General features: G+C 33.8%; 3 protein-coding genes and 1 long non-coding RNA gene across 15 annotated transcripts in view; 2 read left to right on the top strand and 2 right to left on the bottom strand.

Moving 5' to 3' along the window:
* LOC112128209 overlaps window positions 1–12428 on the bottom strand; it is a 28598-nt gene extending 16170 nt beyond the window's left edge. Inside the window, exons 1-3 of the long non-coding RNA XR_002910895.1 lie at window positions 12279–12428; window positions 6912–7002; window positions 6690–6816 (exon numbers count right to left, since the gene is read on the bottom strand). This is a non-coding gene — a long non-coding RNA (uncharacterized LOC112128209). The remainder of the gene's footprint in view (window positions 1–6689; window positions 6817–6911; window positions 7003–12278) is intronic.
* Window positions 885–5576, top strand: LOC106669337 (putative leucine-rich repeat-containing protein DDB_G0290503). The gene is made up of 15 exons (XM_014398750.2): window positions 885–1077; window positions 1155–1276; window positions 1348–1431; window positions 1530–1664; window positions 1717–1845; window positions 1917–1964; window positions 2031–2294; window positions 4042–4125; window positions 4192–4269; window positions 4328–4429; window positions 4498–4599; window positions 4654–4767; window positions 4832–4924; window positions 5072–5164; window positions 5232–5576. Exons 1-15 carry the CDS (start codon window positions 1056–1058, stop codon window positions 5463–5465), a joined length of 1704 nt encoding a protein of 567 aa, XP_014254236.1. The 5' UTR covers window positions 885–1055; the 3' UTR covers window positions 5466–5576.
* Window positions 12429–16544: 4116 nt separating the features above from the next.
* On the top strand, window positions 16545–22106 carry LOC106669282. 2 transcript variants are annotated; one of them, XM_024230056.1, is made up of 3 exons: window positions 16545–16574; window positions 21164–21503; window positions 21559–22106. In XM_024230056.1, exons 2-3 carry the CDS (start codon window positions 21164–21166, stop codon window positions 21867–21869), a joined length of 651 nt encoding a protein of 216 aa, XP_024085824.1. In that variant the 5' UTR covers window positions 16545–16574; the 3' UTR covers window positions 21870–22106. The 2 variants fall into 2 exon arrangements, with proteins under 2 accessions (XP_024085824.1, XP_014254112.1); XM_014398626.2 differs by lacking the exon at window positions 16545–16574 and adding an exon at window positions 18732–19324.
* Window positions 22107–22326: 220 nt separating this feature from the next.
* LOC106669296 (kazrin) overlaps window positions 22327–25376 on the bottom strand; it is an 87664-nt gene continuing 84614 nt past the window's right edge. For 7 of the 11 annotated variants that reach the window (XM_024230044.1, XM_024230049.1, XM_024230052.1 and 4 more), the window contains 4 exons: window positions 23919–24072; window positions 23475–23498; window positions 23362–23385; window positions 22327–23286 (listed from right to left, as the gene is read on the bottom strand). In XM_024230044.1, the coding sequence (XP_024085812.1) occupies window positions 23053–23286; window positions 23362–23385; window positions 23475–23498; window positions 23919–24072 (436 nt within the window). In that variant the 3' untranslated portion in view covers window positions 22327–23052. The other 4 variants (XM_024230042.1, XM_024230045.1, XM_024230047.1 and 1 more) reach the window with 4 other exon arrangements.

The following is a 25376-nucleotide window of genomic DNA, read 5'->3' on the forward strand; positions in this document are numbered from 1 at the left end:
CAGCCAGAGCCAGCGAGGATCAGCTGTTGCGACCAATCGAGCCAAGTCAGAGGTCGAGAGAAGAGATGCTGTGGACACTGATCGTGGCGAGCATCGTTTGGGGTAAGTCCCTTTGTTGATAGACTCATCCCAGATTTAGAGTTGTGGCTGACTTGTAGATTAAGATTCTGTGGTTTGCGTACCATTAAGAGACGGAATTGTGTACAATAAATGTTACTGAATATGCTCTCTGGTTTATTGAATTCTGGAACCTTACCTTTCCCTACACAAGAATAAGTAGCGTCGCGTTTACGCCGACTAATCTCTTGTCGCTTATAGAAAAGCAAGCGAATATCGAGAGATAATTCGGCCGCCGTGCCGTCGTCTACTTACACCATTATGATTCGTAGTCGTATAATGCTGCTTGTTGATGATATAAGTTATAAGAATGTGTGCACTTCTTGGAGGAGTTGACTGGTACTGATTTCTTTTAAGCTTAGTTTAAAATTGTGTTTCTATTTACTGACTGCCTTATTATGGGAATGAATCCTATATGGACTTTATGATCTACTGTGATGGGTCTCATAATTTATTTAAGTATCCAGATGGTACCATTTTAAAACAATCATTAAAGATATAGCTACTTTGATTTATATATTATTTGAAAGAAACCACATAACGGCTATTCTTGTTGACTTTTATCTTGATAAATATGTCACAAGCAATTCAAATTTATGTATATTATTTGCAATTCATTGAAGTTTTAATCAAAATATAATCTGTGAAGTCTGTATTAAGTTATTTTTGACTGGTGTATAGTGACTTATCCATCTTACAATAATTATAGGATTGAATAAACTAAAAACTGTAACAACACTTCAACAAACACAAAAGAATTTTTCTACAGAAAAATTCAACATATGATCGTGTTACATGTGATTCTGTCCATTCATACTATACCCTACTTCATATTTCATGAATGTATTTAAATTTGCTTTACCAGGAGACTTCACATCCGCATAAACATAAACAAGGAATCAGGAGGGAGATTATTCTGCTGCACGTTTCCCCTGGCCATGGCCAAATCGCAGAGTAAAGGTGATTTCAATGAATGTTCTTTAGCAAATAAAGAGAGAAATTTGTATGTCGGTTGTATATGGCCATTGATTTTACAGATTTTCAGGCTGTAGATGGGCCCAATTCGCCTAAAGATGTCCGAGCAAATTTGAAGGATAGTTGGGCACAAACAACACCAGATTTGAATTATGGTTTTACATTAAAACATCCGCTGACATTAGTAATATAATACAAACTTAGTTTTGTTTATAAGTACAAAGAACAGTAATTGACAATCAATTGTTTGAAAAGGAAGATCCGGATGGTATTGACTTGTTCCACTTGGGATGTTATCTCGGATGGAAGGCTAAACCGTTCTTCCAGTCACCTCAAAAAGTAATGTTTTATCATATTCAGTAAACCTTTTTATTTAAAAGAAAATTTATTTTATCATTATTTTTATTTTATTTGCTTTTTATTTATTATTTATTAAGGTTTTCTCAAGACCAGTAATCAATGTTGGAGCAACTGAAATAGAGGAAACAGGAGACACAACTCTTTCCCAAGAAGTACAAAAAGGCCGTATCGAAGTCAACAAAGATTCCGGTGATCACGGCCCAGTGATTGAGGTAAAATATTACCATGTAACTTTGTAATGTGTTGATTAAAGTACACTTTTAGTCATCCCAATCATCGGCGAAAAAAATATCCAAGCAGCTCACATCAGAGTTTATGAAGAGTTATTCCGAGAATGAAATGTTTCTGGCAAAGTGGTTGGGAGGAGATGTACTGAGTAAAGAAGAACCTGCAGTAAGTAAGTGAAAAATAAGTAATATAACCTTAATTTTCAAATTTGCTTTAAACGCATCATATTATTGCAGAGCTTGCATAGTACTGTGTTGACAACTATTGCCGAAAAAGATGAAATTGTATGTTAAAACGTATTAAAGCCAGTGGAGAAAAAAACTCAATGCTGACAAAATAAACTTTTTAAGGTGCAGCCAAAAATAACGGAAACACCAAACGTTCTAAATGAACAAAAAGAACAATGCAAAAATGATAATATTGAGGAAAATAATAAAGTGGAAATAGAGGATATATTGTCTGAAAGTGAAGAATTAATAGTCGTAGAGCTACCAAATAAAGCTGAAAAGACACAAGAAGAAAATGAAACTCATCAAGAAATAGGTGCAAATGGTGATAATGATGATAAACAACCTAATAATCACCAAAATCAAATCAATAACAATGTAATGCAAGTAAGTATTATAATAAAATGTCCTGAGACAGCTAATATTCATTCAATTATCTATATAAAAAACTTAAGGTTTAATTAGAGGGTTAGACCATTTTAAGGTTTAACATTTGTGAAGTAGTTAAAACAAGTTAAAATTCAAGTAGTTATAATAAGGGAATTTTTAAAAGAGTAGAAGTTGAGGTATATCAACCAAAAGAAAATATGATCTAAATGTAAATATTAATTAAAATTTTTTTTTTTTGTAGCAATAGTGAAATATATAACGTTAAGTGTTGAAATAATAATTAAAAACAATTACTTGCCGCAATTTTCTTTTTAACAATGTAACATTATTCTATAATTAATATAAATTATACTAGATCATTTATATAACATATTAGAATGAATGTATTTATTTGCATGAATGAAGGAGCTTATCCCTAATTTTCTCTGAGGAATGTCATGTTCTCTTGGATAATGTGAATGAATTGTTGTGTGTGAAGATAATTTATTGGCACAAATGTGTGGGTTATCCCTTTACCCTGAGGAATATCGAGTAGTGGAAAGTGTGAATTTAATTTATTAGCATGAATGAAGGGGTTCATCCCTAATTAACCCAAGGAATAGCATGTGTGAATGTATTTTATTAGTATAAGTTGAGAGCTTTATCCCCAATTACACTGAGGAATATCAAGAATTCTGGGGTAGAGTGAATACTAACCAGATTATTATGTTTTGTTTATGTTTTTATTATTTGTGTTATTTTATCCACAATTGATGAAGCATTGAGATATAGAGAGGCTAGTAATAGGATAAAGAAAAAGTAGAGTCAATTAACGTTACATCATATAACATTATAATTTGGTTAGAGACATATTAAAAAAATTAGCAAGATAAGAAAACGAGATGAAATATGAGAGAGTCAGTGACAAAGATGCATGGGGGAAAACCGAAGAATATTCACTTAAAGCACACAGACCACTTGACATTTCTTGACACATAAAACCCATATAAACATTAAAATAAAATTCACTAGTTTCGGGTCCGCTTGACCAATTAATATCTTACAATTAATTAGGGTTTTCAGTTGAGATAAAAAAGTCAATGGCACGAGCGTGATTCGAACCCACGATCTTCGGCTAGATACGTCGCTGCTCTACCACTTGAGCTATCATGACCTCGGTCCACTCAGACACTAACTTTCCATCTCAACCTGGTTTTTGGAGGGAAAATTCAAAAGTTGAGGTTGTGATGGAAAGTTAGTGTCCGAGTGGATCGAGGTCACGATAGCTCAAGTGGTAGAGCATCTGCGTATTTAGTCGAAGATTGTGGGTTCGAATCCCGCTCGTACCATTGACTTTTTTATCTCAACTGAAAACCTTAATTAATTGTATTAAAATAAAATAAAAAGATTAAAATGTTCAAAAGATAGGAAAAGAATAGTGGTCTGATGATGATCAATGTAGTTTACTGGCCTTAAAAGACAATAAATAATAATGGCCAATGGAGCTATTAAAACATAACATCAATGAATAATTTTATAAAACTGTAATAAAATTATGGTCACATAACAATCTCAGTAAATAAGATGAGTCATCTCATTCTTAATTTATCTTAGAATTGACACTGATAACATTAAAAATTAAATAATTAAGTTAATCATATGTGCTTAGTAGTCATAATTGACCCTATTAATTGGAGTATTAAATAAAGATTGAAGGTTAGATCTCACAGGCAAAAATAAAATTACAAATTATTTACATTGTCAGGAAAGCTGTACAAGCCTCCAAACCTACATTGTAGACCAGGAGGAACATGATGAAATCACGTTGGAGGAAAGCAGTTCAACCGTGGTATGTGCGAATTCATATACGCAATAATTTCAATTTGCATAAACATATAATTCAAGATTCTTCTAGTGTACAGAAGTCACCATAACTGGTGAACTGAGTGAGGGAGGTGAAATTGAAAGCGATTACGACGACAATCTGGATAGTGTAAATAGGTAAAAGAAAGAATAAAATATTTTTTATATTAATTGAAACGGGATTTTAGGACAGGGCAGAGTCTATTATTTACATAAAGTACTGTTGCGATAGAGCCAACAGAGATTACAGTTCAGATAGATACGAATATGAAACTGAAGACATTGATGGTGTCAGTACTTCAATATGATCCTATACTAAATAGATTTTAATACTATTAATATTACTTTTTTACATTAGGAAAGTGAATATTGCCTCTGGGATGAAAATATCGCTTCTCCAGATGATGGAGATGCTGAAAGTGTGAAAACTGACAGTTGCTCAAGTATAGAGTCTGCTAAGGTCTGTTTTGTTGTGCTGTTGTCATTTAAAAAATACAGAGATTGATTATTGCAGTCCACTCATTATACTTCAGCCTACAGCCAAGAACAGAATTGTTTCGTACAAATTCTAGATGAACTGAGAATCATCAAAGAAGACATTCAGAGACAGGCAAGCAAACAGAACAAGGTATACTTATAGTTAGTGATTGTAATATGATATTCTATTTAAGTATTTCAATATTATTTATTAGACCCAAGAAGAAATTTCTGTTCAACAATCGAGCAGCAAAGAACAATCTGTAAATGATGAGCAAATGGTCTTTGCAGATGACAAACAACCTAAGGTAGTAATAACGCATCATTTAAAAAGTTAACTATTCTGTACCGTAATATTTTTTGTTTAAAGAAAAAAAAAGTAAGTTCTCAGAACCACCAAGAAAATTAGGTGTATTAAATGTAATTTCTCCATTAATTTCAATTTTTTTTTAAAGATCTCTATAGAAATTACTGAAAAATGTGATAATTGTCACCAAAAGCAAGTTTTACAGGACTACATTCAGATTATGACAAGAATCCAAAAAAGAGTAAAATTGATTTAGAACCAATTATAGACAACAAAAAACACGTACAATTATTATTTTTGTCATTTAGCTAAGCGATGGCACGTCAGAATACAGAGCCCTTGAAGACATTAACCTCATATCGCAATCTGAAAATATTCTTGAGCCTCTGATGAGAATGAGGGAAACTAACAAAGACCCTGACATTGATGAAGTGCTGCAGACGATTATCGATAGCAAGTCCAGTAGCAGCAAAAGCGTGAGTTCAGAAGACACTAATGTGGCAAATAGTGATACAAAGAACCAAGAGATGGACGAGTCATAAAATTAAGCAACCAGTTGTATAGAATGTTTCCCTCTTTAAACAACCATAGTAAAAAATACATCATATATACACATTTTATATTTGTGAATTAAAACATGTTTTTCACTTTAATTTTGTTTATATGTGTGTTAATCATAAAAACGAAAGCTACTGAACCGATCATACTTTGTTTTTATTAGTGCCGGGCAGGTTTAGAGACTATAAAATGGGAATATAACAAATAATGTGCATCAGGATTTACAAAAAAGAGAGATAAAACTTTTTATTATCTCCGTGGGCAACGCCAGTTTGTCAGCCTGTTCAATGCTTTCAGTTATGTCCTGCCACCCATATCACTTCATTTTCCCAGGATTTGGTGATGTGATAGCCTTTCCCAGACCAGTTTTTGTTGAATGTGGAGGAGTCTAACACTTTCAGTCTTGCTTGGCTAACTGTTAAGTATATCTGCACATCTTTTAGAGCATTTCTCATGTGAGTTTTATCACAAGGATCGCAGCATGGCAAATTGATGGTGTGGAAATGAAAGGTTTTTTGGTTTTTAACTCCTGCCTTTACTGACTTTCATTTTGGTTCCATCTATATTTTATTTTTATTTTTTATGAGAGTTCACAACAAATGGGTGTCAATGCTTTGTTTAAAAAAAGCCCATTTGTAAGTATGTCGGGTTTGAATGCAGGGCCACTGGCTTTGAAACCAGGATCTTTTTTTTTAATTTTATTTAATTATAAAGGCATACAACCACGATGGGTCAAAACTGCCTTGATGATGAATTAATCAATGAGAGAAGAAAACAGAGAACGATAAGCCAGGAGGGGCAGGGACATCAAGAGCGAGTGCACCCCCACAGCGAACTGGATACCACAAGACCAGGCAAGAACCAGACACCCAGACCAGCTCCTCTCCACACAAGACCTTAGTGAACCCAGGATCTTACATTCAGTGATGAGCACGGTGTTACCATAATCAAATCCTTATATTAGTTTCAGCATTTTTATTCACCCAAAATCCCATAGTTCAGACGATAGTCAGAAATTTCAGTGTACAGTGTGCTCCATTTTTAATTTTCGGCTTAGAATTTCAATTTTTTGGTCTCATTTTCACCTTTTTGCAAGTTTAAGTTTTAAAAAAATTGGAAGATGTTCTCAACTTTCAATTCTAATTGTACAAATATCTAATTAAATTTACTCACAAAAGTTAAGTACATGTTTTCCTAAAAAAACTCACTGCTCTGGTCTGTTGATATTGTTGGTGATATGCTGAAAACCATCTGTCAGATGCTCCAACAATTTTTTCAACATCTGGCCAGCTGAATCCTAAAGGATTTGATTTTTTTATGCACAGTTCCAGCAATCTACAGTCAAAAATGAAATGGTTATAATGACTGTACACAAGATGTATGATAGGATGTTATCTGAAAATTTAACATACCCTTTCATGCCTACTTACCTCACGTATATAAGTTTCTCACATTTTTCTTTGTTTCATTTCAACTTTATCTCTATCTCATTCACTATATCTCTTCTTTTAATTTTGTTTCCTGCCGACCAAACAGAGGAGTGTTTTGTTACTCGTTCCTACCATCCCACATATAGTTTGTTAAAAATACTTCAATATTTACAGACTCACTAACAATACGCACTCACGCCAAGAAAATGATTACCTAATCTACAGATGGCAGGGCTCAGAGTACAGGTGCACGACTGAGGTCCTGCCCCTACAACTAAATAAAAAGTCAGTAAGATAGTCATAATCCTACCGACTTCCTTCCATTCGTGCTAATAAATACATTCATACAGTATGTACAGAATTTCATTCATCCATTAGACTAATTTCCTTTTGACGGGCTTGTGGAGTACTCGATATTCCTCGACATCCACGTCCATTTACACAAAACATTCACGCTAATAAATACATTCATATTGGAGAGGTCGCAGCATTTCAGTAGTTACTACAACCTTGATAGCGGTGACCTGTTCCTCACATTACACAACAAATATATAATTACATAAACTAATTTAGCGGAGCTGAGAGCTACTCAATATTCAGTCATACCTACGTCGGGAAAAAATTAGTTTGTTGACCATGGATAAATTTATTAGGTTGCTTTCCATTTTTCCAATATGCATTTTATCTTCTTGAATTTAAAATAACTTTTTAATCGCTTATTGCACTCAGTTATGAGTTGCAAATCTGCCAATTCCTGCTTAAGAGCTGTTTTTATTTAATCTACTGTATGCTTTGACTTAATTAAAAATCATTAATCCACCCTTTACCGAGATTTTGACTATATTCATGTTTCTTTTAATCAATGATTTTTTTTTGTAGATTATTGATTAAATGTAGTTTTTTCTGTCTGGCATAAGACAGAATTTGTATATGTTCTTCAAATACTTGTAGATTGCAAAATCCTTTGCTTGATTATTGACACATCCCTCGTTGAGTCAGGCCTTTGGATCTCCTTACCTGTAAAAACCTGTTAGGATTGGTGGGTGGCATGTTCACGTTGGAATTTAAATAGAGCATAATATAATAAATCAATCAAAATAAATAATTATTATAATTATATTCAGTTAGCTGTTGTAATGGATGTAAGACTCCTTATTGCTCAACATTTGGTAAAGTGGAAAGATCTGTGGGTAACTATCGATAGTAATATTTAAAATGTGAAAAATACGTTACTCGTTTTTTAAGTACTCTCCTACAGATCCGACGCAGTTTTTCTTTTTTTGAACCAGCGATTTTATATAAAAAAATATAACTTCTGTTTATTCTCTAAAGTTAAAAATAAATGGCCAATTTTACTGCCATTATTGAATTATCCTGTCAGCTGAACTGAAAATAATCAACGGGACTGAATGGGTGGGCGGAAGAGGCAGAAAAAGCCATTGGTCAGGGACTCAAAGGAAAGTTTCGCCGTTGGACCGGCCGTCCTCCATTTCACGCTGGTTTTTTCAGATCGGATAAAACGCGACAGGAAAAGCCACCCTTTTCGGTTTTCCGACCTTCCACGTATACCTATAGTGTGTCGTAATTGAAGCGTACACGGGAAAAGGGGAAAAACAAAACGAGGGGAAAAAAGGAGAAACAGATCGGAGACCTGAAAACCGTCCAACTCGAGATCCTTTGATTACAAGAAGAGTTTAACGGAAAAATATTTTTTTACTCTTTAAAGAGCCGGTTCAACTGATCAAGCTTCACAACTGTATTTATTTTAACAGTTTGCTTAAAGTAAGGCAAAGGTGGAAAAACAATTTGGCCCAGTCATATTTGACTCAACCCCTGTAAAAACACCTAGTTTGATGAATCACAAAATCGAGCAGTGATTCTTCAAGAAAAGTTCAAAAACCGTTTCCTTCATTTTATTATACAGTAACTGAATGAATTTCATAGAAATAAAAGATACTAGTTATAAAAAATAGATCATGTCTACTGAAAATTTTGGAAATTTGAAACATGAAAAAATGTCCAAACCATATACAACACTCACAAAAAGGCTTGTTTTGTTTTGCTTTTTTATTTCTACTGTAATAAAATTAGATGAAAATAATGTAATGATTATTCAGAAATCGTGAGATGCGGTCTTTCGATCTTTACTGAGATCATCTTCAGGGCTCAAAGTGTTTGTCTTCTGTGTAATTGTGCCATTCTTGCGTGTCGTGTTGAGAGAGCCAGTCTGGAAGATCGAAACGTTGGCACGATAAAGAAAATGTTTTTCTGTAACCTACATCACACCAGACCGCATCTCAAGATTTCTGAATAATTATTGACTAACGGTAGCTAATCACCACACGTAATGACTTTGTTTGACTCTATCGGCACCATTTTGTTGGAATTTCGCTTACCGTGACTTATTAAACGGGTTGTGTAAATAAATGAATCCAAATTGTTAGGATGGCGCCTTCCTCTATCAATCCATAAACTCTCGTTGACCTCACTATATTTTCAAGCTACTTCAGTTCACATCCTCTATCCACTCTCTTAACACCCGCTCATTTCCCAATGACCTATCTCTTCCACATTTGATATGTCCTTCAAAGCTCGAGCCACAAATCCCTGGAATTCTCTTCTTCCCTTACCATGCACCTAATCCCCCACCAAACAGAGACATCATAGTCCAACAATATTATTAGATCTTTTTGCTACATAATAAAGCTTGTTTTCTTCCTTTTCTCAACTTTTAAGTTTACAGTTTGTGATTATGTTCGCATAAGATAGAGAATTCTTCATTATTACTACTAAATCCATTTTGTTTATTGGTCTAATTGACCAAATTGCTTCTTTCAATTAACTATTCTTCTATNAACTCTCTCTCTCTCTCTCTCTCTCTCTCTCTCTCTCTCTCTCTCAAAAATTAGAAGAAACAGAATTTTTCAAGGGATTTCGGTTTTACTCTGGCCAGACCGACCGCAAGATCTCAACTTGAGAACTTGTAGTTTGATCGTTTCTGATCGTTTCTTCCTGGATATTTTGTCTGTCAGAAGCGTTTTGAGTTTCAGTAGTTGGCCAGGAATATAAGCAGGGCGAGGCAACACAAACACTAATGTCGTAAACGGCAGTGTTACTGGTTTATTATCCTTAGACCCCAGGAATAAATCTTAAAAACGGACACAGCACTTATACATGGCGAAAAGATGAAACTTGCCCTACAGACCAAAACTGCAAGTATTGATTATTAAATGTACCAATTATAGAGAACTGTTGGTATGTTTTTCTGGAGCTGTTCATGAACTAGTGAAGCAGAACTTTTGGAGTAATTAAAAAATTTCATTAACGAAAAAGTGGGACAAAATCGGGCAAAAATACCTCCATGAGTGTTCGTATGTACAGGGTGTATCAACTTCTATATCCACCCATTTAATTCGGAAACGATTAACATTAGCAAAAAATGGTCTTATCTCCAGCTGGGAAATGACACTAACTTTGTTAGTTTGAATGAGAAGCCCATATTTTTATTGTACAGTTCGATTCTAGAGCTTATTTTATGCCACTTTATTGCAAGGAAAGTTTTTGATAGGATAAACCATTTCTGAGTTATGCCCGAGGGAAGACTAGCTAGGTGAGAAAGTTATGTTAAATCTTTTATCCCCACGCGATTAAAAATTAATTTGGCGTTTGTATAGGACCATTTTTTGCTAATGCTAATTGTTTTCGAAATAAATGGGTGGATATAGAAGTTGATACACCCTGTATATACAAACACTCACGAAGGTATTTTTGCCTGATTTTGTCCCACTTTTTCTTTAGTAGGGCCATCTCGTTGTTACAAAAAGCACACCCTCTCACGCCTCTTCCGCCAGGCATAACTCAGTGGTCGATCCTATCAAAATTTTCTTTCAGTAAAAGTGGCATAAAAAGCCCTAGAATCGAATTGTACAACAAAAATATGGAATTCTCATTTAAGATAACGAAGTTATTGTCATTTCCCAATTAGTGGACTTGTATGTGTATGTGTGTGTGTGTGTGTGTGTGTGTGTGTGTTTTATCCCTCCCTCCACCTCCCCGCCGTACCTTAGGGAGACACCATACCGGTGGACCTCGGCCTCTAATCTAGTTTTGCTTCTAATTTTGGGTCTTGGGGTTAACGCCTTCCTTCGGTCTCACTCTGTGAGGGAAGGAGGCCCAAGGAAGGTAAGGGTAAGGGCAAATTCTTGTATTTCTTGCTGATTATTTGTTCCTATTCTAAAAGGTCTCCCCTTGCTGGTTACTCCTTTGACAATTAAATATTCACATATTGATTGTACTACATATAATTGATTAAAGCCTTAATAAATAAGGAGTAAACAGCCCGAATTTTAAAAATCTAAAAAAAGAACAAAGCACTATTAACCTACCTTACTTAATTCGTCTACTGTGTACCTATCTTACAATTTATCGCTATAAATAAATAAATAATTAAACAAATAAATAAATAAATAGGTGCCTAGTTTACAATAGCTTGGCTTATTGCCTTTAGCGTTTCGAAAGCGCGCTTTTCTTTTATTAGGTCATTATTGTTGGTGGCCATATAGTGTGTATGTATGAATATTTTATTTTATTTTTTCGATAAAAGAAAATTTTGCCCTTAATTTGTCTCCTTATTTTTGCCAATAAATATTTTTTTATGCTATGGAGAGTCACGCAGAGTTGGTTGTTGTTCGAGGAGGGTCTTTTACGGCCACTCTCTATGTGGATGAAATTTTGGAACATCATGCGTTGCCTATCCTCGATGAAATTAGCGACAACCCTATTCTCAGGGTCTTAGCTGGCCAGCCCGTTCTCAAGACTTGAACACCGTCGAAAATTTATGGGATAACCTCAAAAGAGAATAAGAGCACGTCCGTCACTTACTGATACACTCCACGATCTTGAATGGACACTTCGTTAAGAATGGGCTAACCTCCAGCAAAAAGCCATTTCCAGACTGGTAGAAAGCATGCCGAAGCGTTTTCGAGATGCAATTAAGGCAAGTGGAAGAAATACGTGATATTGAAATATTAATTAAAATCCTAATTAAAACAAATTTTATCTGTCCGTCTTTGTTTTTCATTTCTCATTTTCCTTAGCAATTTACACTTTTTTAAATTTTTGTTAGACAAAGATCAATTATGAAACGTTAAAAAACTTGGTTTTTCGCCATCTTCGTGTTTTATATTCGTGTTATTATGTCATTCATGTTCGTAAACCCACTGTAGGCTATACAGATTCAGCTCTGAATATAACGAGAAGATAAAATGCGTCTAACAAACCAAAACAGGAAGTATGGGCGCATCAAAGTAGTACAAATCAACATAGACGTTTTACAGGTTTGAAATAAATTCGGTTATTACGACTGACCGGTCAATTTTTGTGTCTATGAGGTAGTTTGCCGACTGACGATAGGTCTGGAGGACATGAAGGTTCCGCTATATCAGCTCGGTCGAATTTCGCTATCGGGAATGTGCTGTCTCATTAATTTAATCAATCTTTTGTATCAATGGCAAACGTTCCACCGGATGATTTTGATGATAACGCGAAGATAATGAGATGTTCCCCATCGAAGGACATCATTGATTTCGTATCCGCCGCACCACTTTCACTAAAAACCGTGACAAATGGAATTAAAATCGTTCCGTTTTCTCAACTCAGCCGGAAACGGTCAAAAAGAAAGAACTCTATCTTATTCAAAAGCGCATTGGCTAACAATGGCTTCTGGAAAGAAAACAAACAATCGAACTGACAAAAAATTCAAATAAACAGGGTCGCTTTGGTCATAAATAAACCTGGTGAAAGTATTTTAAGATTCAATGTCCCTAAGGAAAATGTGTTGAAAACAGACAAAAAATTAGCGAATTTATATTTTTAAGATATCGATGAGCACCTTAGTTACAATTCGGATTTATTTTCAGCACTCTTTATCGCCCTTGTATACGAATTTTTATAGCAAACAAAAATAGCAATGTAGCACTTTCCACTTAACAATATAACTCTTGAATTTTATCTAAATTAAACTTCTTTAAATTATTAATTTCTATACTTTCAACTCAATAACGTTTAGATTTTACGTCATTATAGTGAGAAAAATAAGATTGAAGTGAACAATACTATCTCGTTTTATTTCATATCTCGAATTCTAATTTTATTATGGTGTCCAAATTTATACCATTACCTGTAATTTGTAGGGTTCTAAACCCCTGTAAATTTTCCTGCAGATCGGTGGAGTTTCAACATTATAACCATGTTTGTGATTTTTTTTTTTAAATTGGAAGCATTGCGAAATTCATCCTATATATTGAAATAAAATATATAATAATTTTATGACCGAGCGACATATCAAAGTAGGTTACATCACTTTTTTAAATAAGAAACAAAGAGTATTCGTTTTCTGTACACCAAATTTTCAGGAAAATAAAAAAAATGATTATTTTGATCCAGTTTTTATCCTACCAAATTTCTTTCAATTTTTTTTTAAATCACAAAAATAGTGATAACTTTGAAATAACTCTTAACAATCCACAAGAAATCCCGCCTGTGACACGGATTTTTCATTTCGAAAAAATTGTGTATAATTAATTGAGTATTTATATATTTAATAGAAGCTGATAAAATTTAGTATTAATCTAGAATCACACCTGTGAATCGTACACAGTCCCGCTAATCTAGTACAATCGTTAATAAAAAGTGTTTCTATATGAAGCCGCGATTTGCTTACAATTAGAATAAAATCGGGTAGTCGAAATGAGAAGTTTGTGGCATGGGCGATCGAAGTCACGGTAGCTCAAGTGGTAGAGCAGCGGCGTATTGAGCAAAAAGTCGTGGGTTCGAATCCCGCCTGTGACACGGATTTTTCATTTCGAAAAAAAATTGTGTATAATTAATTGACTATTTATATATTTAATAGAAGCTGATAAAATTTCGTATTAATCCAGAAGAAACTTCACAGGGCTTTAGGTCTTTATAAAATACACATAATGGTAAACTCAGTCTCAGTAAATAAATTAGAATCTTGGATACAAAATAAAACATTTCGGGAGTTTTTGCAATGTAGCAAGTTAGGGCTAGATCGGCCGGTAGCAATTTTTTTCCTGGCTTTTCACTTAAAAATTTATAAATCCTGAATTTTCTAAATTCAACGTTTTTACAAACAATTAATTAAGGTTTTTAGTTGAGATGAAAAAAAGTTAATGGCACGAGAGGGATTCGAACCCACGACCTTCGGCTAGATACGCTGCTGCTCTACCACCTGAGCCATCGTGACCTCGATCCACTCGGACATCAACTCCACATCTCAACCCCACCTTATGAGTTTTCCCTCCTTTTGCCATTTTTCAAACATTGTAATGCTTAGTACTACTTTCTAGTCTACTTTCAGCCTGTATCAACAATTAGATTTTTTTATTTAATTTAGATTTGATATCATTATAAATGAGAAAATAATTTCCAAAATTTGTATCCAGGTGTTTTTGAATCGAACTAAGTAAAATAAATAATTATTTTGTGACCGAGCAATGTAGAAAAGTAGGTTAACATATTCTTTTTAGGAAGATACAAAATTGATAATTGCCTTTTGCATCCCTAAAACCCCTGAATACAAATCTTTGTGGGGAAAAATGCTAGACTTATTTATTATGTGTTCTCAACGCCGACGATTTTTCTTTTCTAAAATCACAAAAATCGTGATTACTTTGAAACGTCTCTAACGATCCATTAGAAACTTTAGAGGGGTTAAGGACCCTATGAACTGCACGTAATGGCCTAACTTTTGGCCTCCGTCATGACATAAAATCTAAGTGTTGTTGAGGTAGCTAATTGAAGATAACTTTGAACCGACTTCACAGATCTACCGAAATCTTTACATGGGTTTAGAACTTTGGCAACTACATGAAATGGCATTAATGTCGTCTCCGTAAATAAATTATAATTAAAGATATAAATAGTTTGGCGTATTTTTTACATTTGTTTATATGTTTTATTGTTTTTATGTTGCAGACCACCCCTAAAGACGCACGTTGGTATGCCTTTTTGTTGACTTCATCCTTATTTTTCTCACTTATAATGACGTAAATTATAAACGTCGTTGACATGGCCTGAAAGTATAACAATCCACCTTTCCAACGGTTGTAACATCGTCGAATTAGGATGAAATCCAGAGGAGTTATGAATTTTTCAGTGTAACAGCAGGAGGCCAGACAAAAGGATCCTCGGAAGGATACAGCCTAAGGATGTCTAATTTTTTATTTATAGCGTGCTTAAATCAGCCAAACTCAACCCTGAACGAAATACCGAAACGCATCCAATTAACAAAATCAGCGAGGATAATCAGACAGGATCAGGATATATAATCAGAATCAGGATAATCATCAATGTGATGGTGATGAGGATACTAGGAAGCGAGGTTTGTGCTCCTCAGGCGCTACTGTCTTCTGGCTTATTGTACCTTCCTAGCTCCCTAGTTTAGTGCAATCGACTCAATCCTTCTTCTCTGAAGTATTAGGTCATCGATTGTTGATGCTACAATTTCATTCCCTTGGTTTTTTCTGTATGCTAGTTTAAGGTAGGCCGTCCACTGGAACCGTGTACGGCCGACCGAGTTCGGCCGTTCAACAGCCGAACTATTTGTCCTAACAGAAGACCGGCAATATGGCCGAACGCCGTCTTCCACTGTAGCCGATTTTCGTCAGTTCACGACACAGCCCAAATGGATGTAGAAGTCTTGTTGCTGCTCGAAAATTCTTACTTTACATACAAACGGAGGGAAAGAAATAAACAAAAATATTGGGTACACCCAATATTGAGAGAAAGAAAAGAATTTGGTGAGTTTAACCACTTACATAGTCAGCTTCTACATAGTCAGCTTGAGAGTGAACGACACGCAAGAATGGCACAATCACACAGAAGACAAACACTTTGAGCACTGAAGATGATCTCAATAAAGATCGAAACGTTGGCACGATAAAGAAAATGTTTTTCTGAAACCTACCAGACCGCATCTCACGATTTCTGAATAATTATCGATTAACGGTCACTAATCACCACACATTGTGTACAATGTGTATGTGCATTATGTACAATTATTTTGTTTTACTTTTAATCACCGTTTAAGAAAAAATATTTGTATAGTTACATAGCTAACAAGAAAAAGAAAACTACATTATATGTAGTTATTTATTTTTTATTTATTTATATATAATATGTAATACATCCCTTGCAGATAGATTGAATTCTATTATTACAGATATATTTATAGAAATACGTACAAGTATTAAGATAAGATAATTATAATAAAAATAATATATAATAATTAATATTAGTAAAAAGAAATTATATAATACTAATAATAACACTAGAGTAAATACTAGTACTACTACTACTAATAATAATAAAGTGGGAAGTTTATAGGCCGACAAACAGCTGAGGTCATCGCCGGCCCTCTGCGTGTTTTCCTTATTTTTCTCTTCTTTCGCTCATATTTTATTTTAAACTGCAACCATTTGAGCGTCTCGATCTGGTTACTGACTCTCTGATTTCACACTACGTTGGTCGAAAAAAAAATGAAAAATCCAAAGTATAAATACCCAAAACTGAAATATCTCACTGGCACTCTCAACACGACACGCAAGAATGACACAATTACACAGAAGTCAAACACTTTGAGTAAGTAGAAATACTTTGATTGAATATATAAAAAAAAATATAAATACATATATAAGTTATCGGATATTATCAGATTGCAATGCTAAGATGCAGGTGGCATTCTCAGAATTGCAATCAGCACTCTCTCCCACCAGGGAAACGTAATTGTTTATAATTTAAAATGTAAGAACATTCCTTGCCTAGAAACCAGTGAAGTCACATCATTGTAATTGGTAAACTTAATTATTCTTTGTCAACTGTATTTCGCAAATAAAGTTTTTAAAAAGGAATCANATGATCTCAATAAAGATCGAAACGTTGGCACGATAAAGAAAATGTTTTTCTGAAACCTACATCACACCAGACCGCATCTCACGATTTCTGAATAACTGTCTTTAATAAGATTTTTTTTAAATTTTGCTTCACATTTCCTCAGCTCCAGCAAAAATTTTGTATTGTTTGTAGCCTAACTCGTCCCTAACCCTATCTAGCCCATTCTTACCCTTAACATAACTTAATCTAACCCTAACCCTAACTTAACCCAACCCATGTGCATTCCACAGTAACAAAATTATGTACGCAAAAATGGTGTATGTTCAGACCAACAAGGTATCCATGTTAAATTGGAACATTTATATTTACTACACATAGAAAGACAAGACTAGAAAAAAAACTATATTCAACTGATCAAACCGACTCGTCTAAAGTCTAAGCAACAGTGAGTTTGCCAGTCTTGGTGAGAGGGTTGTTTTAACTTAAGTTTACTGAGTCTAGCGCCGCTAGAGTTTAATCATTTCTCCTTTTGTTTTACTTGGATCCATTCTGCGATAGAGGATTCTGTATTTGTTTTTGTTGTCCCAAGTATAGATTCGGGGCCTGTCTATGGTCTTGCAGATCCTCTGGCCAGTGTGTGTGCTTTTTCGTTACTCAAAATTTCCTTTGTGCCCTGGCACCCAAGATATCATCAGGATGTTGTGTTTCCCCAGGTTTTGGAGATTTTGAAATCATTCACTGACTAATTTTGATGTGATTTTTTTACATGCTATCTGCTTGGCTATGAGATCTTCTGAGGATTTTTTTTGCCAGTGTAACCGCTTTTAAGAATTTCTAGGGCACAAGCGTTGATGCATGTATTTCTGCTTGAAAGACCGACGTGTACTTCCCTAAGCGGTTTGATTGTTCATATTTTGGCTTGTGCAGAAAACACCCGATCCAGTTCCTTCGTTTGTTTTGGGGCCATCTTTGTACCGTATCATTCATTGTATCTGATGCTCCCCTGAGTTCTTCTTCTCCTTTATAGTCCGTTGAGACTTTATTAGTATGTTGCAAATTCCTGGATCATATAGTCAGTCCCCATTTCTAAGGATGGGTGTCTGATTTTATTAATTATGGTTGTGTGCCTGAATTGTTTAGTTTCTATCCAATTTGATCGTTTTTGGAGCCTAAAGGAGCTTTTCCTAGCCTCTCTTTGCGGAGGTAGGTTTAGCATTTCTAGTACACTTGCAACGGTTTTTCTCATTGCTCCTGTGATACATGGGTTTGCTAATCTTTGTATTCTGCCTAGTGATTGAGTAGCTACTTTTTGTTGAGCCTTGGCTCACCAGAGACCCAAGAAGATATCTCCGCAGATCACAAGAGGAAATCTCACAATTTAAGTTTTTATTGCTTTTTCTTTTCGTATTTAAGGTCTTTAATGGGTGCTTAAAACGAATCTCATTTTTTAAAATGAAAAATTTGGCCTAATTATTGAAATCTCATTTTTGTGTTGGCGACTTTTCATATATCCAATGCCACTGATTAAAATCGAACATTCTATTTTCGTATCATTCGTAATAAAACAAATTGAATGTTGTATGATAAAACATCGAAGTGCACAACAAAGGCAGAAAAACTTGTTTTAAAAGTTTTGTAAATTACTTAAAACAATATTTTCCTCGGTTCATACAGCCGTCGAACATGTACACGGGCATACGTGCCTAATATTTTTGGATCTATATTATCAAAAAAAGTTTTATTACAATAGGTGGTCCATCCATTCGTTAATGTCGCTAATTAAATTTAATGGAAATATGTGACCCCACATCGGTTGCCTCCCCTTGTTAAATGTTTCAAAAATTTTGCCTCAAGAAAAAACTTTTTTTAAAAAATAATTTGGATAGTTTTCAAAATTATAGATATTCTATTTGTCAAAATAATAAGTATTCAATATAAAAAAATGAAAATATCAACAATGTGAAAAAGGCAAATTCTATTAAATGTTTTTGAGCGGAAAATCCAGCGTGGGTGAAATAGGCCACCTCATTCACGTATACAACGCTTTTCTATTCTTAAAATTAGAAAAACATGAAAAAAAGAGCAAATAGCTAGGAAAAAAATGCACGGGTCATGATCAAGGAAAGGGAAAATGTAGGCGAATCGCTAATATAGGCCGGCCAGTAGCAGACGTGAAAAACAGTGAAATTACCCGCGAGCACCCTAAGAAGGGGTATCTCTCCCGATGGCCGGAACGATTTTGTTTTTCAACACCCGGGGATGTCATTCTTCCAGATTACTCTCTCCCGGCTATCCCGAGGGGTGCTCTTGGCGGGAGGGACCATGGATAATCGACCAACTATAAGTTTCCCGACGCCTTTTCCACCCGATCAGAGATGTTTTCCTGTTCGGTTCTCGTGGTCCTCCTCGCTTGGAAAATCGTCCACCTACCAGAAGCCAATGGATTGGTCGAATCTAACGACACCAAAACCACAACATCGCCTGTGGACGTTAAAAGGGTAAGTTTCCCCCCTTAAATGTATGAATGCATAAATCTACAACACATTTAAATAATAAGTTAAAAAAAGATAGCATTAACGCCAGAAAGATACCATAAGACTATATAAACTATAATTGATTAAAAATTAATAAAATAAGCAAACATAAAAACAAAACAAACACTTCATTGATTTTTATTTTATTGATTAATTAACCATTAATTTTGAACTATTTGAAAAAAGACAGTTAAAATTTGGTCAAATATTATCGCCAGTTTGAACAAATTGAACTAAAGCAAATAACAATTAAAATGCATACATGTCATCCTCGGAAATGGATTTATTTGATCATCATGTTTAAAAAATTTCATTCTTACAATAGACAACACACAATTTTTCACAACTCCATTCTATTTTTGACAATGTACTTTATATACTTTTCTTTCTCTAATTTAAATCAGAAACTTTAATGTTAATTAATGAAGTCATAATTAAGGAATGTAAAAGTACTATCTCAACTACATTTGGGATAAAAATATTTATATTAATCCTTAATTTGGCAAAGGGTATGGAGCTCTATTTTTAAATATTGATTATCCATTTTCAATGGAAATTCAATTTTAAATTTACATCTCTGAATATACATTACATACATTGTCCGATGTAGGCGGTGTAGAGAATCCAATGTGAAATTTACCTAACAAGGACTCATTTTAACAAATAAATCAGTTTAAAAGCTTAAAAAGTACAAGCGATAAGGTTAGAAATGATAAAAGAGTATGATGTTCAACTACTTTAAAAAATAATTCTTACTCACAGTTTGTTATTTTCAATGACCGATCGGGATTTCAATAAAAAATCTTAGAATGCGTATCCTTTCTGAATTAACAAAACCACATTCATAGAATTGTATTAAATAATACTGATTTATTTGTTTGCAACTGCACTGGATTGTTAGGGAGGGTTTGGGAAGAAAGGTGCTGGATTAGGGGGTTGGAATGAGGGCTATGGTTTTGTATCCACTTCTTGTGGTTTTGGTGGCATTTGGAGGTCTTTGTGGACATTAAGGTTGGATTTGAAGTAGGGAGTTTGGGCAATGGCTTGAAAGATTTTGGCCTGGAAATTTGGTAGGTTGGAATACATGGTTGAACCATACAATGTCTAGAATGGTTGTACTAATGATGTGTAGATGAGGTGTTGGTTTCATTCATTTCCTGTCAAAGTTTTTGAGTATGTCTCAATCTCACTCTTTTGAGTATTAGAATTAGTTTCATCATGTGAACAAAGATTATTTTGTTTCAAGTCTTTAAATGTAAATGTCTCATTTTAACAATGATGAAGGATGCCTTTTTGGTATGAATATACACAATTTTTGCATCTATAATTTTGCTATTGTGGAATGTGCATGGATTGGGCTAAGTTGGATTAAATTATGTTAGGGTTAAGAATAGGTTAGGTAGGGTTAGGGACGAGTTAGGCTACAAACAATGCAAGATTTTTGCTGGAGAGAGAGAACATCTACATAACACGGACATATATAAAGAAGATCTCATCTATAGATTAAGTAATTAGGAGGAGGAAACAGCCACCCATTTCATCTTTGAATGCGAAGCAACGGCTCAATGGAGATTTAACCTAGCATACAGAAAAAAACCAAGGGAATGAAATTGTAGCATCAACAATCGATGACCTAATACTTTAGAGAAGAAGGATTGAGTCGATTGCACTAAACTAGGGAGCTAGGAAGGTACAATAAGCCAGAAGGCTGTAGTGCCTGGGGAACACAAACCCTGCTTCCTAGTTTCCTCTTCATAATTATCATCATCATTAATTATAGTTGATGATTGTTAACTTTTACAGATGATGGACATGCAATGCAGGAAAGAATATTCGATAACATGCTTAAAGTTAGATCTTGCAGCTCTTGTGCCAGGTTTAAGCGTTGCAAGAAAATACAAACTGCTGCCTGGTCTAACACTTGAATTTGGAGGATTTGAAACCAAAGAGCCTGGAGGAAAACTGCCATTAGAAGCTGCTGAACCGGTTTTGGATAGGTACCTCATCAAAGGTCTTGATGCTTTTATGAACTCTATTGCTATTCGGGTAAACGTGATGGACAAAGCAGTAGCCGAGAGAGTGAACAACATTGGTCACACATTTGTCAGTGGCGTAGAAAAATATGAAGATGATTTCGGAAGAGGTATAATACATGTATAAAGTTTTGTTTTATAATTTATAAGTGAATTTTTATGCAGGAAGGAAGAAAAAGATCAACCATGCACTTCTCATGGGCGGTATGATTTCTGCTGGTACACTCCTCGCTCTGACAATGTCTACTATATCTGCGATGGCAGGGAAAGCCATTTTGGTATCTCTGCTTTCTCTTGCTTTAACTATGATGACAAACAAGGCGAATGGAGGAGACAGCGGGGCTGCAGCTGGCAGCAATGCAAAAACAACTTACGAAATTATTACGCACACAATGCCCCATGATGAATACACAAACAGACACTGGGCGCAGGGTTTCACAGATGGTTATATAGTAAAAGCCACACCTCATTCCTAAAAACTATTTTTGTTTCAATAAGGAAATAATAAGGCAATACAAAATGTTTGTACATTTAGTTAACCTCAAAGATGATGTCTATTGGTGGTTTTTTTCTGTTCACTTTGTTATTTATTCTTTCATTAATTTTGTTTAATTCATCAAATTTCAACAGTAATTCATGAAAGGTTATTTTATAAATTATATTACTAAAAATTTATTTTTGTACTGCAACGCCTAATTTTATGTACAAATTGATTCCAGTCTTTATTTATTAAATATTTATTTAAAAACTAGAATAAATGTAATACTAGTCGGCCTTGAACATGTTATTTATTATGAATAGTAATTTATTAATAGATAATAAAGTTTATGTGTAGTTTATTAATTTCTTCATCCTTTTCTGAAGCAGTAATTTCAATAGAATATCGAGCGTATAGTTGGTTGAAGGGTTAATTAATTAAAAAACAATGTCATGTCGAATTGACACAAAATAAATGTTTATTTTTTCAGGTATGAAACAACTAATTCAACACTTTTTTATACAAAAATATCACAAAAGAAAAATAATACAACAAAAAATTTAAAAATGAAACAAATGGATAGTAGTGATAACAAAAAGGGAAATAAAAACATAATAAGCAACCATCATGTCTTTTCAAAAATTGTAGTTACACGTCCAAATAAATACAAGTATAATATCATTGTAATAATTTATTTCCTAGCCATATTGCACGTCGCATATTATGAAGACATAATACCAGGTACATACCTCGTCAAAGTTAAAATGGGGAAAAAATTACCTTATCACACTCAAGTTTTACATTTTAGGAAAGAGGAATGCTTTACGAGCCACAAACATTACACATTTAATAAATTATTGGATTTTCGTAATACATTGAAATCGACCTCTACTCAGAGGTATCATACTTTTAACAGCAAGCAATTCGCAAGCCTATTTAAAATGATATTTATACAGATATTATTTTTTACAACTTTCAATACTTAAATCTAAGTTTAAAAAAAGAAAAGAAAACATACATAGATAAGTAATTTCAAATCATTTATTAGACAGTAGTAAACAATTATTGAATTTTTTTAAATTGACCTATAATTTCTGAATTTTAATGATTTCTTAGACTGATATGTATAAGAAGAAAAAGCAAATGAGATTAGGAAAATTAATACTTTTTTACTTATAAGTTTAAACAGGGGTTACTGTTATAGCATCAATGTCTCCGATCGATTTGACCCGTCTGTGTCTATGTGTAGGCCTTCTGCGTACAATAGCGCTCTGCGGCGATTCAGGCCTCTGACTGCCAAATGTCCCGCTACTTTCGCTTGAAGTCGGAGAAATGGCTTCATGAACAGGGGATGAAATCTCGCCATAGTGGTTAATCGATCTCGACTTAAGACCAAATGCTCTCGACAAAGAACCCTGGAAGATTACACATGTTAATTTAAAATTCCACCTACTTATTTACTTGTTTTGATTTATTGAAATGATACACACTTGAGAGCTTCTCCAAGACGAGAACTAAAAAATATAATTTAAAAAAAAAGTTGATTAAGAATTTTTTCTTTAACTTTATAAGCTTAAGACATTTTTTAACTTATAAAATTTACCTTTTTACGAACTGTGCTGTAAGTCTACAAATCCATAGTGTAAGCATGGCACAATTAACGGCATTAATAAAACTTAGCTTGTGTTGTTTGATTTGTTTTGAAGGGCAGTTATGTTTACAAAATATTCTAACTACACAAACAGGCAACATATATTTTAAAACTATTAAACAGACAATAATTAGAAAAAAAAGTTCTTCAGCTTATAAAATCATTATTAAGTTTATGCACTATTTTTAGTTAAAGTATTTTATGCATAAAAATTGTAGTTTACTTAAAATTTCTTTGGATTGAATGATTTATTCTGACTAAATTGATTCTTGATGTTGTGTGTTTTTGTGTAATTCAGTGTACAAATGAGAAAGTTAATAAATTAATTTTAATTATTAAATCGATTTTGCATAAGCAGTATAAGGATGGATTATAATATATAAATTAATCACTTACCCTAAAGCTGGGACGCCTGTCTTTGTCAGGGGACTGCTCTTGGATTGGCGGTGGGGGAAGGGCCCTGGATTGGATCCGACCTACGTTCCTTCCCAAAGATCCTCCGGCCCTTCTACCTCGATACCCTCCCTCAAAACCAGCCCTAATTTGCCATCAAAAGCAACACAAATTCATTTTTCAAAAAAAATTTGAAGCTGTAAAATTTCTGACACGCTGGACATAAAAAGAACTAAGGAGGATAAATTAAAATGAAAGTTTCCTTTAAAAAATAAAAAAAATAAAAAAATATATATATATTTTAAGTAAATATATATTTTAAGTTACTTTTAAGTAAGTAAAAGAAAAAGTGCTAAGTAAAACAAACAAACATTGATCAAGCAAAGATTGCACGTAGAAAATTTTCAATTCTAAGTCTAAACAATTATTGTTATAACTAAAATATATATAAAAGAAACTATATTGTTTAAAACATTCATCATAGATTGGGGGAAATTAATTGGATGAGACTGTGTCAGTGTTTTTAGTCCAAGCGTGTTATTTTAAATAAATAATGAAAGTGAAAACATTGTGGTATAATGAAAAGAAAACTTCCGCGTAAACAATTGGCATAAGTGCCAAAGAGAAAGAAAGTGATGTTTATAAGAGCTAAAATCTCATAGCAACATAAACACAACAAGCCAACATAATCAAGTTGGTGCTGAAAAAGTGCTATTCTGATAGAAATGATAGTTTGAAAAATATTCATGCGAGAAAATTCTCAGTTAGACGTGCAAAACATGATGCAGATCATATGTACGATAATACAGTATGAGGGGGAAATTATTTTTAGAAAATCTAGCTCTTTTCTGTCTGTGAATGAAAACAAGCAATTGTGTGTTTCGTTGTATAATAAAAGGTGCTTGTGTGTTATAAAAAACTATCTATACTACTCCACTACTTCCATTCTACATGGTAAAACATTAATTATGAAAATAGCACAAGAATGCAGCACATCTAAGTGGTTCTGTTGTTTTGTGTGTGTTTTTATGATGTATGATGGTAGTAGCATTCCAATAAACAACACCTATCCCACAGTAATATCTCTTTAATTCCTCTTATAATTACATTATTGTACAGTAATCCTTTTGTTTTTCTCATTTTTAAAACAGTGATCGATAATTCAAAAACGTTATAAATATATTTGGCTTTTGGATAATGTAGATAGGTTACAGAATAGGCAAGACGCACAAGTTCGTTATAGTATCTTATAAAAAATATTTATTTTCTATGACTGCTTGAAAGTACAAACTTTTTTTCTACCAATTATAAAAAAATAACTCTAAATATCAAGGAAAAGATATAGTAAAGATTTCAACTTTCGTTTGCTATTAGTTTCATTCTTAATTTTTTAAAAAGTTATTGTTACCAGTTGCCTTATAATTGAGCGTGCCATCAAGACTAACTCATACTCACTAATAC

This window comes from Cimex lectularius, unplaced genomic scaffold (genome assembly GCF_000648675.2).
Source record: "Cimex lectularius strain Harlan isolate CLEC.00 unplaced genomic scaffold, Clec_2.1 scaffold388, whole genome shotgun sequence".
Lineage (NCBI taxonomy): Eukaryota > Metazoa > Arthropoda > Insecta > Hemiptera > Cimicidae > Cimex > Cimex lectularius.